Source organism: Pempheris klunzingeri, chromosome 13 (genome assembly GCF_042242105.1).
Source record: "Pempheris klunzingeri isolate RE-2024b chromosome 13, fPemKlu1.hap1, whole genome shotgun sequence".
Lineage (NCBI taxonomy): Eukaryota > Metazoa > Chordata > Actinopteri > Acropomatiformes > Pempheridae > Pempheris > Pempheris klunzingeri.
The window spans coordinates 16,105,821-16,119,594 of record NC_092024.1 but is presented as its reverse complement, the minus strand read 5'-3'; the positions used below and the strand labels follow the sequence as shown (position 1 = coordinate 16,119,594).

At 41.7% G+C, this 13,774-nt stretch overlaps 1 protein-coding gene across 1 annotated transcript in view; it reads left to right on the top strand.

Moving 5' to 3' along the window:
• The first annotated feature begins 2,887 nt into the window (after positions 1–2,887).
• stxbp6 (syntaxin binding protein 6 (amisyn)) overlaps positions 2,888–13,774 on the top strand; it is a 55,770-nt gene continuing 44,883 nt past the window's right edge. Inside the window, exons 1-2 of the mRNA XM_070842224.1 lie at positions 2,888–3,154; positions 11,809–12,019. Of these exons, the coding sequence (XP_070698325.1) occupies positions 11,866–12,019 (154 nt within the window). The 5' untranslated portion in view covers positions 2,888–3,154; positions 11,809–11,865. The remainder of the gene's footprint in view (positions 3,155–11,808; positions 12,020–13,774) is intronic.

The window sequence follows — 13,774 nt, the reverse complement described above, 5'->3', positions numbered from 1 at the left end:
AAGACCCTGCAAATATTTTTCAGTTCTAAATTCTTGAAATGAACCGTTTCCACATGCTCTGCCAGATGGTTGAGCAGCCTGCTGTAGTGTGGATCCACAAAACCAGACAAACTGTAATATGATCCCAAGGAAGCTTCGAGGGCTGCATGAATAAGGAACATTCATATTTGATTAATGGCGTGTCAACAGCCAAATACCAAATTTTTTTTTTTCCTTTGGCTGCGTGGATTAGAGAGCAATTTGTCTAGGCACTTTAGCTGGTAAACAAACTGTATTCATAAAGGAAAAACTAAATGACATCTGCCATTAATACAGCCGATCTTATGTGCTTACAATGACACCTTACAAGGAGCAGACTACTATAGACATTCAAAGCCAGACAAAATGCTGCGAAAGTGTTCAATGGACTCAGAAACATTCACATTTGATTACAGGCCTGCTGTTTGTAAGCCACTAGCTGATTTGTTCATCGTGCATTTACTATCGTGGCTCATGGCAATTGACCCGTGGACATTTGCTACAGTAGAGCCCGTACTCTGCTTATCGTGACAAATCACGACTGCTTACATGCTCATCTTTTCTCTCTGCAACATGTTAATGATTAGCTGCAAACACCCAGAGGCAAGGAAAAACAGAAGCGCATAAAACTTGAACTATCTCAGACGAGGCAACGGTGTCCAAGTCTGTTCAAAACGAAGACAGAGCGTATAAAAGAAGCCAAATCTACCAGGAGAGGAATTAGGGCTCTGTAGGGAATTTGGATGACTCACAAGCAGCCAAGCAAAACATTAGACAGACACAATCACACACACACAGATACACACAGATTCACTGCTTGTATGTGTGTGAATTCCCGGGGAGCAGATTTCTGTTGGCATGGCTCTAGAAACAAAAAGATGGCCGTCAACAGCTGCTGGCAGTTTAGGACAGTCTTGAACATTGACACCTCCCACACATCCAGCAGTGAGCTGTTGGACAATGTTCAAGTAGTGTAGGCCTGTCTAAACAAGCCATCCAAAGACGTTAAGCTGCTTTGTTATTGCGACCTTGGGGAATGCACTAGTTGCTGTTCATTAAGTCATATTATGGGACACCTACATAATTCAGAGATTTTTACATTTTGGATCACAGAGAGTGGGTGATAAAGACTATCATAGTCCTATTACAGTATATCCTACTCAGGATTTAAAGTCACTGCTATGAGGCCTGTAACCTCATCAGGTAATGTAGGACTGTTCCAACAAATAAATACCAGAATTACGATACTTTTTTATAGAGACCCTGGGAATGCAGTCGTCGCTTATCATTAAGTCATATTGTTGGACCAGAGTTATTTAAGGTCACAGAGGCAAAGTAATAAAAAACCATAAAATAGTGTTGCTTTTCACCAATTTAACTCTGTTAAATCCCCATAAAGACTCTGTGTGTTTCTTCTAAGTCCATTTACCATTGTGTCTAAACAAGTAAGTAAATAAGTAAGTAAGTTTTTTGGTGACCTTAGGAATGCACTGGTTACTGAACATGTTTATTGAGTTATTGTTTGGGATACCTACTTAAAAGCCCTAAAATATGCAGATTGCACTTTTTAATGTCTTCTCAACATGAATATATGTCGCTGGTGTAACTGCTGACCTCCAAACTCATCATCTCTCTCTTTCTCTTGCTCCATCTTTCACTAAATGTGCGTGAAAACGCTCTGTTTAGATTTGGCTCCATTTATGAAGTCATAAGGGGATCTGTTGATCATGTGACCTCCCCCAACTCCTCAGCGGGCCGACTGTCCCCACCCTCTTAAAACCCCCTGAATCCACCTTGCTGTCCGCCATTGGTTTTTCCTTATTAACGCCAGCTCCTGGTAACATGAAGGCGTCGACGGTGAGAGCAAAGCGGCAGGTTGTTTGTGTTCTGTCTTGTGTGAGAAAAATACGTTTTTTGAACATTAAAGGTCCAATATTATGCTAATTTTTCACTTCATATTTGATTTTGGAGATCCTATTAGAACAAGTTTACATGGTTTAATGTTAAACAAACACATTATTTTAGTTATACCAGACATGGCTGCTGCAGCTGTAGCAGAACAGCACCATCTGCATGCTTTGCTTTTGCAAAGCCATATGACATCATAAGGGGAGCCAAATCTAAACGGCGTGTTTTACTGAAAGATGGAGCAGGAGAAAAAGAGAGAGGAAGGTCTTTTTCTCCTAGTTGACAGTGTGCAGGCACAGCAGGGACACACATTTCTGCTGAAAAAACATTAAAAAGTGCGTTTTGCATAATATGGGCCCTTTAAACCATGCAATTCTGTTCTAGTTGGACCTCAAAACACAGGTATGAACTTCTAATGAACTTTTTAATGATCGTTTAAGGTTTGACTCACAGAGACAGGGTGATTAAAAACTTGAATGCAAAAATTGTTTTGCCACCATTTTGGTCAAATGTGTGTCACTGTAAAGATACAGACAGTCTGTTAGCGGACTCCTATTTTTACCACAGGCCTATTGGGGCTTACATTTGTAATGTAGCTTATGTGATGATTATATGACGTCCTTGTGAATGTGCTCTGCTATTTTTTCATAAAGACAATAGTCAAACTAAGAATAACTGATTTGAGTTTGGAGTCTAAAAACCCCAACCATGGTGCTATTAAAACACCATAGATGGACAATTGTGACTTTATGTAGCCCATAAACATCCACCCAAAGCCTCCACTGAGATCACTCAAAGGTTTCCATTAGCGTCCACTCACTTCAAACAGACTCCCAAAACATGCAGCCGTGCAAACGCACTCTACGTGGTGGTGTCACACTGTACGTGATTGGCGGGAGGGTTTGTGTGTCTGGGAACCTGCTACTGGTTCCACACACACACACACACACACACACACACACACGGAGCCGCAGTCAGACAGACGGTCTCTGCCCTGAAACGGCAGCAGGGAAAACAAACTCTCCTCCCGCCGCTCGCAAACCAGCAACAGTCGCAGAAGTGAAGTGGAGGCGATGTTTAACGCGAAATGCTCCCGCGCAGCGTGAGGGGACAGTGGACCGCGAGGGAGAGCGCGCTCAAAGTGGGCGAACCGTGACAGCAGCTGGAGAAATTCACGCAGGGGTTTGGGGACCGCACGTGGAAAAGCAAGCATCGCTCAAACAAATCGGTAAGTGACGCTAACTCCACTGCGCACTTCGACTCGAGGAGATTTAATGGTGACAAAGACAGTTTACCGAGTGGGAAAAGTTTAATTGGTGCTTTTGTGCCCACGTTGGAGCTTTGTGTTTGTGTGTGTTTTCTCTGGCGTTATTGTTCAGCCATTTACTGCGTCAACAAGCTTTCAGACACTTTGCCGAGGAATCGGAACAAGTGCGCCAATTAGCCGAAAGTGCTCGTGCTGGTGTTACACTATAAACGTACCGGTGGTTTCCCTTTTGGTTTCCCCGTTTTTTTTTTGTTTTATTAATCTTTCTACTGAGCTTTCGGGGGCAAAGTTGTCGTTGAAGTGCTTTTGCCTTTTAACCGACAATTCACGTTAATTTGCTGCACCAACGTTGTCGTTTTTTTTGTGTGGTGTGTTGCTCCTGGAGGTGAACCGCGCCTCCCTGTCCTGGAGCTGTGTTTATCACCTGAGGCTGCGGTCACGGTGTGCTGAGAGGAAACCAGAATGCATTCTTGTGTCAAGGCCCAAATCGTCCTATATTTGATCAGAGCTAGGCTGGCCCATGTCCTGTACATGACTTGGAAGTGCAAATATTCCAGTGAAATTCCTGTGAATTCTGGGTGTTGTCCAACTTGAACAGCTGAGCGTTAGCTGTGTGATCAGAGTGTTTGCTCATATAGCAAAACAATACTCCTCTTTAATGTGATCACCAGCTTAACTTATAAAATCCTCAATGTCTTGTGTGGGCACATGTTAAGGCTCTGAAGAATTCTGGTGATGGTGGTTTTTGTGCCAGTTGGTCAATCGCCCTGATGCTGGCGGAAATAATCAATATATTTGATTAACATTACATTGTAAATGTTAGATACATCATTTGGGTAATCATTGGCGGTTGCTTTTCTCTTAGCGGTCTCATAACCAGACTGAAAACAGGGTTTTGGATATTAATGTCTGGTGGGCTTGCTTATGTGTGCTAAAGCTGAACTGGTCCAAGGCACATGGAAACTAAGCAGCTCCTTAGGGCCCCGAGGTGGCCCCTGGGCTCAAACAAGCAAATTACAAATTGATATTGTCAATTAGAACACTTACATTTCCTAAATAGTATCTTCTCGGGAGCATCCTTGTTTTGGTTGGATGGGATGGTGCGTTTTTTGACATTCTTATTCAAAGGGTGCTTCAGAATTTCTAAATATGTCCGAAATTGGAAATCCAAGGCTTGAATCTTCACGCTGAACCCCCTGAACTGTGTTTAAATTTAGTTTAAGTTGTTATATATTTACAGTTAAATGTTTTTATTTCATTCATTTTGTTATTATTCTTGATTATTAGTTATGTTTTTAGGCTCCAGAAGTGCTTGGTTTAGCTCAGTGCTAAATCCAAAGAAGGATGTTTGGCTCCGATTAGCTGCGAGGCTCGCAGTGGCATTAACTGAACCACTTACGTTAAAATATTGCTTCTTCCTATGCAAGAGTTCAGGGCTTAATTTGCTCTGGCTTGCCATAAAAGATAAGCTTGTACCTCTGCTCATACTTCAGTGTCCAATTACAGTCAGCACAGTTTAAACTGTCGAGCTGGCTGCCTCCCTGTGTGTCCACCAACTCCTCCTCTTCTGTTGGCAGAGAGGACAGATATCCTTGGAAGAGGATATAAAAACATAAAGAGCCTTGTTTCTTTAGTGGATCATATAATGAAAAGAGGAACAAAAACCTGCCTGTCAGTGTGTGTTTCTGACAAAATGACACGGAGTCCCAGAGGAATCTGAATCACTGAGAGTGTGGTCACCCTCTTTCCTCACAAAAACGATTCTCTTCCTCTGCGCTGTGATTATAAGCAACATCTCTGTTTTGCAATACATTTTAATAGAGAAGTTGTAAAATTGAGCTGGTAGTGTTTTTATTTTCTCCGTTTACCTCAGGATCTTTGCTGATTTTGCTCATTATTCTGGCTGTGTGCACTGACATTGCGTGGTTGCTTTCACTTTTCACTTGTATATTGTTAATGCCTCAAGCTATTGCCCCAGTGTACAATTGAGCCATTGTGTTAATGATCCCTGCAGTTGTGTTGGGAAGTGATCAACGTTTGCTTTTCTACTGTTTACCCACCACTGTAGCGTTCCTCCCAAATGTTTTATTGCCATAAGGTGCTTGGCTGTAAAGGATGTGCTCATTTGGGGGACTGGCATGTCATTAATTTATTCACGGGTAGCCCTTGCCTCCCTGGCACTATATAACTATAGCAAGCAAAATGTATAGGCCCTTCCACATCTTTTTGTTTTGAGGGAAAAGATTAAGGTCCTATTCAATGTGCTATTTTGATAGAAAGCTATTCTTTTTTGTGATCAATGATGTTTATTATTTTAGTACATAAATTAGACATCAGCAGGATGTACAGTATCTTTACCTTATGTCTCACAGAATACAAAATGCATTAGTTGCCTCATATATTGTGAAGAAAACACAACTCACATTAAAGACACCTTTTACTGTGGCAGGATAAATAAAAGAACAGTGACATTTATGAGAAGGATGCTGTACCGAAAATGGTTCATCCTCTCCTCTCATGCTCCGTGCTCTGAGAGCATTTTCAGATAAACTGCTGTAATGCTCCCTCAAGAATAAAGTGGCCTACAAATTGCAGTAGTAGCATCTCTCAGCAAAGCCAATTATGGATGCTTACATGGGTTTCCCCACTACATGGGTTTCCCCCTGAAAATCAGCTCGATCACTACGGCAGGGCGTCACAGAGTCTTCAACTGTGTGACACCTAAAATCTGTGTGCTGTTCAATTAGCCAACCTTCTCTCCCGTAAACTTTTTGCCTCGCCAGCATTGTCATGCACACAGTAAACGGTGTGATTCACGCTCTGACTTACACATGAAAAGACTCTTCTTTTGGATTTGGTCGTGTGGAATCCAGATGCCCCGCTGTCTCTAAAGCAAGAACAAAATGACAGTTTTTCACCGGAGTGTGCTAAAATAAAGTGCTAGGAGAGAGAGGGAGAGCAGTTCAGAGCTTGAAAGTCAATGAAGGAAATGGAGCGCTAGAATTTGGAGAACACGGTTGAGTTGCAGCGTTGCCTGTAATTTCTGTGGAGAGACTTTGAGATAAATTATAAAGCTTGGTGATGGCTGTTGAGAATTCCTCGAGCCCTGTGTATTTTACTTGCTTTCAGACCTGCTTTAACATACTTAAACAACAGCATGGCAGATTTGACTAAATCAAGCATATTGGAAGATTTCGTGAAGCCTGAGATGGCAGAAGAAGTGTGTTAATGAGCTTTATTGTCTGGCACGCACATCGAGTTGGTTCTTATGCAGGGATTTGGTTTTCCTCCCTGAAGTCTTACCGAGCTTGAATAAGCTGTCCTACCCATGTGCTTGTTTTTGACTTTGCGTTAACAAAAATGTGTTGTTCTATAGTGCACTACACTCTGCAAGGTTATTTCACAGAAGCCAATTCTTAGACTTGACTGACGTATTTCACAATCTAGGCTCAAAGTAGAGCTACCACAAGGAGAGTGTGTCGTTTGATTCTCCAAGTGCAGTTTTGGAGTAGTACATTGAAGAAATACTGCTAAAATGATGAGCTCTCTTTCACTGGCCTTCATGTCTTGCGTCACGAAATACCAGAGAGGGTTTTTCCTCAGCAGGAGCTGGGGTGTAGTTTTAGAGCACAGTAATTCTTGGTGTTATTGGCCCTTATCAACCAAATGATACTTAAGTAAGTGACCTGTGACTGAAATGTTTTTACTGTGCACGTCAAGACTGATTTCTTCTTATTTGTAGCTTGATGCAGATTTAAATACATATCCGCCTGGCGTTGACACCGCAAAGACAGCAGGGTAGACAGCATAATCTCTCAATTATTTTATGAGAGGTAACATTCACCATCTGTTCACGTGGCGATGTTGGATACCACTCGGTCAAAATGACACTGTCGTGTGACATCACTCTTTAAAGATGCAATCTATGAAGATGTGTGCGCTGTGGGAGGTCTTTCTGTAAAACTCACGCCTCGTACAGAGCCATGGGTCAACATGAAAGACATGCTTGAGGGGCTGCAGATGCAGCGTGTTTTATTTCTTTCATACATCAGTGTGGAATGAAAGAAACTACTTTGTCTTCCAAAGTCAGATGGGAGTGGGGAGTAGACACGGGGGATAAATTGCTTCTAGAAGAGGATTATATTATGTTTGACTTGGTTATCTTGCCAGATATCATTATATTGTAAATTTTGTAGTGTAGTTCTTTTGTAAATCACACTCATTCAGCTAAGGATTAGTCTACACCCAAAGTGCAAGTGAAATACCTAATATTGCTCTCCTTTTTGTTCTCAGCTGTCTGTCTGAAGTTCCTTGTCTTGTCTTACCCGCAAGCAAAAAAATGTTTGACACACTGGTGCAATGCACCTGTATACATTTGCTGCACTTGTGTATTTTAAGCAAACCGTTGCCCCTGTCTCTCAAAGACCGAACACGGAGCTCCAGGAATAGCATCTCTGTTATTTTAATTGACTGATTCTTAGCATCAGTCCAAGACACGACTATTCTTGTTTTTGCTGGGTTCTTCAAGGCAGGCTTTACAGAAAAGGGATTTCATAGCATTCTCACGGTTGAAGCCGTCAGAATCTAAAAGGGAAAATCTTGGCTGTACAAAGTTAAGCTCAAGTTATAATGCCCATTCAGTGGTGGGTGTTCTCTAAGAAGTAAAGATGAGGCATAAAAATGTTTTCCCATGCTCATCAGTTTTTATAATGTGTGCATACACATACATTTTGGTATGCCTCACCCCTGCCCTTACCTTAACCCAAACTTAATTCTGTTGTCACTCTCATGGCCCATGTCCTCACAACACATGTTGTGCCCACTAGTCCACATCCATACTGTGGCTCACTACTTCATATCTACAGTTTGTGATTGATTTCCACTCTAAATAATTCTCACTCCAGCTGCCACCATTTTAATTACATGAGCAGCACAGTAAATATACCTGGTAGTTCCTTGCTCGGTGGATTTTTTTTAGCCTGTGCCACCTGAAGGTTTACAGTTGAGTTTTTATGTCTCTCTACAGGAAATTAAAGACACAACTTCAATTCAGTGTGATAAGGCCCATATCATCCACCTGTCCTTTGGGCCCCTTCCCTGTGCTCCTGCAGCCTCTGCAGCTGTGGCAGGTTCCCATGGGCTTGTGGGCACAGGCTACAGAGCAGGACTAAAAGAATCCTAAAAGAAAAAGCTGTGCAGCCAACTCAAAGACCCCACTCAAATGAGGTCCCAGGAGAGCCATGAGCACCGACTGAACAGATTTCACATTAACGCACTGGGCAAGAGGGGAGCAAGAGAACGAGCAGGAACAGTGCTGCTCCTCTGACTGCCTGGCAGTACACAGCCGCAGCTGATGAAGTGTTTTTGAAAGGGGCTCTGCTTGGAAATGGGGTGATAAGCAGCCGTAAAATATATGTATGTAGTTTTCACTGCCACAGCAGCTCCTTGGCTCCCTCCAATACAAGTGCTCAGCCCTGCACTGTGAGCATTGCATAAGACTGCTCAAAGTCAAACCAGAAGCTACGCATTGTAGCTGGCTACATTTCACTTCCTAGAGGCTCCTGTCTGCCTCCTCCTCCTCCTCTTCCTCCTACTTGTTTTCTTCCTCACATCCCCCATCCCCTTATCCCTCCTTCCCGTCATGCTTCAGTGGGCCACCTGAGGGGGGATATGTGCTCCCCTTTGCCTGGTGACAGCTTGCAGGGAGACGCAGGCAGCCTTCTCAGCTGGAGGAAGTAGGAGAACAGGGAGAGATGCTATGGATTAGGGCTTCCACAGAGAGGAACTCCGCTGGGCTGGTTTGCTACTAGAGAGTAAACAGACCAGTGATTTTCAACAATTAACCTTGATTTTCCGTTTTTGTTTTCTTCATTGTACCACCCAGTAACCGAGAAGGGAAGAAGACATAAAATCATAGATACTTAGGGGATCAAGGGAATTTGGGGAAATTACAGTGCATATGTAAATGAGTATGAATACAGATGTGTGCAGTATAATCAGGGACCAAAATTAACACCCATCCGGTACCAAATGAGCGTAGATTTTCCATTTAGTGAGTAAATCTGGAAGACCATCTGCCAAACTGTTGGGTAAATAATTGTACCAAAATAGTTCTGTAATAAAAATCATTGCTTAAAGGCTCTACCACACTTTGGTGTCATTTACTAACACACTGCTTCTGGACTCGCTGGGTCAGAGTTTGAGTTTGCTGCAGGTTTCATTATTCTTCATAATGTGGCTCATATTGTTTGTCATAGTGTAATATTTCCACTAACATTGCAAGTTTTAGATTTAACAAAATTATTCCGGTTCAAATTTTGTTCTGGGCTCCTCTTAAGCTTATATTCAATACAATACCTTATTATTTCAATGAAATACACTGAAACAAAGGTATATGTGACACAATAAAGCAGTTTATCATCTTGGCTAGTAAAAAATATGTATAATGAGTATAATAATGCATGTACCATATACATTGGCAGACGCATGATATAAGTACAAATTTGCAATTGCTTTTCTCCTCAAAAATGAAATCTAAAATCCTAACCAGAAATAATAAACTATTGTCCTCAAATTGCATAGTATCACTGAAAGCTCTGGTGCACACACGTTGAACTTCCATCCTTTGTAAACATGAAAGTGCTCAGTATGTGAAAAAGCTTGTTATTCAGAGGACATGAAGTCAAAGTCTGTTGAGTGCTGTACTGTTGGTGCACTTTGAAGTTGGACTGGCACAGCACAGGTCATGCAGTCTTTATCAGAGCTCAGTATGAGCTGCACACACAGCCCAAAGCACAGTTTTCCGCAGTTTTTACATGGTGTCTGGCTTGCTTAAAAAGCCCTGATTGAGCGAGCTTTCCTGCTTCTGACAGAGGGTTGAGTGCGAAACAACTTTGTCTAATGATCAAGGGTATCTTATTTTTATAGGAAGGTTTAAGGCTTTTTCCCAGCCATAGAGTTTGGATGTTGGATGCCTTTTTAAATTCCAAAGAAAGGCTAATTTATTAGCCCCACTAATTACTTTCCACAAAATCTTGGCCTGGGTTTTTGTTTACTGTTAAGTTTTGCATTGCTGATGGAGCAGGGAGGAAAAGAGATGAATAGAAAGAGAGGCTATCCAAGGTAAACTGCCTGAAACTGAATCAAGTGCACAAAATAAAACTAACTGTAAAACTAAATTAGTGAGCCACTCATATTTCTATCTGGGCCTTTTATGGGACATGTACACAAGAACTTAAACATCTTTACACCATAATCTAGTATAACACGGTGGCTTTTCGATACTTTCTGCCTTTGAGAAACATTTACTGTAAAATGTTTGTGGGTAACTGTCAGAAAATTGATGATTTAACTCATTTTATCAACCCCTCTTTACACGTTACACACATTATCTTTGCATATAATTCATTTCAGTGTGAAACGACCACTAAATGCTTAGAAATGACCATATAACTGAGATGCTGAGTACTACTTAGTGGAGGACTATTTATTAGATTGCATTATATTGTAGCCACTGCATTGTGTAAAGCTTTTACATTCCAGTGTTGTTGAAGTGTTCCTTCTGGCCTGACGTAATCCTCCTTTAACAATGGTCACCAGTCAACAATAGCAGCCTTTCAGTCACTAAGTTTGGGGGTGGAGGAGTTGGCTTGTGCACTTTTTACTGCTCCTGTAAACATTGCACCACCGCAGGCTTTATTTTACAATAATCTGTGAGTAGAACTTTGACTCCAGTTGCTTCTTCTCAGCCGCTGAACACTCACTCTAAAGCCTGCTGCGCCGTTAGAAAACAGCTTAGTGTCCATTGTTGATTAGCAAGCCAGTTTGATGAAGGCATTGTAGTAGTTCATCGACTAGTTGAAACTGACGGACAGATTGGCTCATCATGGTGGCCTGTGTGGTATGTGGTTGTGAGTGCTTGTGTGAATGTGTGTGGCTGAGAAAATGATTAAGCTCCACAGTCCTCATGAGAGCAGTTGGACCTAATTAACCCACTTCTTTATGACTGTATACTGCATTTAAACACAGTTAGGCCAACTAAGCACAGTTTCCTCTGACACCATCAGACATATTGTGGTGTCTCTTGAGGTATATTCCCCAATACTCTCACTAGTAGACATTGGTTTGTAATAATAGAAACATGATTGCTGTTCTGTATAAGTGAGACTTACTAGTGCTATTACCAGCGTTAGCTAAAGGCATTTAATCTCTGCAAGTGGCAGTGCTTCCAAGAAGAACATTGGCATATCATTTAGAGAGACGGAGCACGGAGACACAGAGAAACGCATGGTTATGAACACATAAAAAATTTACAATTTCAACTGTTCTTTGCAAGAATGATCGATGTTAAGGAGTCATTGACAAAAAGGTTGGTAACCACTGCTCTAGTGCTGTCTCGTCATGATTAAGATTTTCTTTGGGCAGCTCACACCATTGAAATATTTTGTCTAAAAATGTCTCAAATGTTGCATCTCTTTCCAGTACCACTCTAGTCCACATAATCCACAGAACATACTCGCAGCTCTTGCGGGAAGTGAGACTTGAGTGTATTGTAAATTGTTAGCTCCATCTTTTCCGCATAATTTAATTTGTTCTTACTCTCTTCTCCTCTTCAGTGAAGAGTGGATCCTCTTTAACTGCTCGCCAGCTATTCACTCCTGCCTACTTCAGAGATGAGTGCCAAATCAGCCATCAACAAGGAGGTCTTCATACCCCATGATGAGAAGATGCTTGCTGCTGTGCAGGTGAAGCGGAGGACCAAGAAGAAGATCCCCTTCCTGGCCACCGGTGGTCAGGGAGACTACATGACCTTCATCTGCCTCTCAGGTTAGAGCACAAATGAAAATAACTTCTCTTCTCTTAGCCTTCCCTCTCTTCACATTAGTTTGTGTTCATATGGCTTCTCTGTTTTTGTCTATGTATGTGTGTGTGTGTGTGTGTGTGTGTGTGTGTGTGTGTGTGTGTTGATTGCGCTGATGTGACCCAAAGTCACATTTCAACATGTCTCCCTTAATTCTCCCACTAATGTTCACACTGATGAGCATGTTTACGTTTCCCCTGCCAATAGGATGACATGCTAAATCAATTTACTGCTGGGCTTTAGGTCAGTCCTTTTAAATGGATTAGATTTGCCACGAAATTGAATAATTGTTTCACCAGAAATTGACTTTTGAATTATATAGGTTTTTTTGCCCCCTATTTGAACGTTAGCTGAGCTATTGCTTGTTAATTGAATTAGCCATGCATATTATTCATAAGGAGAATAGCTAGAGCCTATTAATTTCAGCGCCGGCAGGATTGCTTATGAAGATCAATGACATTCCTTAATTCTACCATTTTAATGTGTAATAAACTCTGCTTTGGCAGCAGCACATCGCATCACTAAAGGTTCAAAGTTATTTAATGGTGACTAGGAGGAATTTAGACTACATCAGTACAGCATGAAGGCCAATACAGACTCTGCGTGGGTTTCAAATTCAAGGTTACCCTCCAGTAGTCTAGAAACTACTTTCACACTCTCAGGCACGAACACAGGTCACAAATTAACCACAGGTATCTAAAAAAATTGGACACTGTTTTTCCAAAGGTTTTATAATGTGCAATTTTCTCTTTAGATGTGAAAATGAGTGTTGGTTGATATTCACCTGTTGTAATGCCAGTGTCCCCATCGCATCCCAAGCAGCAGCCCTCACTTCTATGCCTGTTTGAGCACTGCTGTTCAAAAATGTATTAAAGTCACTGGATGTCCTTGCTGCTTAGGCTGAATGGCCTAAGAGAAATGCATAAATTATTTGATCTTGAAGCTTCCTTGAGTTCTTTAGAATAACGATCACATCAGAATACATGACATTACATTGATATATTAGAGACCGTCTTGGTGGAGAGCTGGTTTGAATCCCAAATATGGCTGTGAAAACTGCGGAATCGGCAGGAACGCTTTCTTACCTTTTGTGTCTTTGTGTCTGCTTTACTCTTGTCACCATTATCTTAAACGGGAACAGTACACAGTAGCGAAGAATGTGTTTTTCACTCGGTTACATATTACCACAAACAAAGGCCGCCCTGAAGACTGTAGAGAGACATAGTGACTGGTGTGTTGTTTTTCTGCAGAGCAGCCATGTGTGAACATAGGGGACCCATGTGTATGACCCTGTGTTAGCAGGGCGGTGTGTCCTTCAGCAAGTCACCACAAAACAGCTTTGTTTAGCATTGGTTCATTTAAGAATGCACATCGTAATTTTCCTGGGCCGAAACATAGACTGTATAAACATAGACTGAACACTGACTGTATAAAAGAAGTGGACAAAGCCTCTGATCTCAGAAGTGAAGCCAGTCTAGTAGTGACTACACTGGTGGTTGGGGGGGCAATGGATGACGCCATGGTGGCTATGTTCACTGCTTATATAAGACAAATAGATGTCTTCAACATACTAGTCTTGCCCAACCAATAGCATATAAAACAGAAAAGTAGTAAATTCTCCTGTTTGAGAAGTTGAAATCATTTTTATCTCATGGCACACAACTCTTTCATTAATCAACCAGTTTGTTCATCACTATTTAAAAGTAGAGGACTTTCACCTT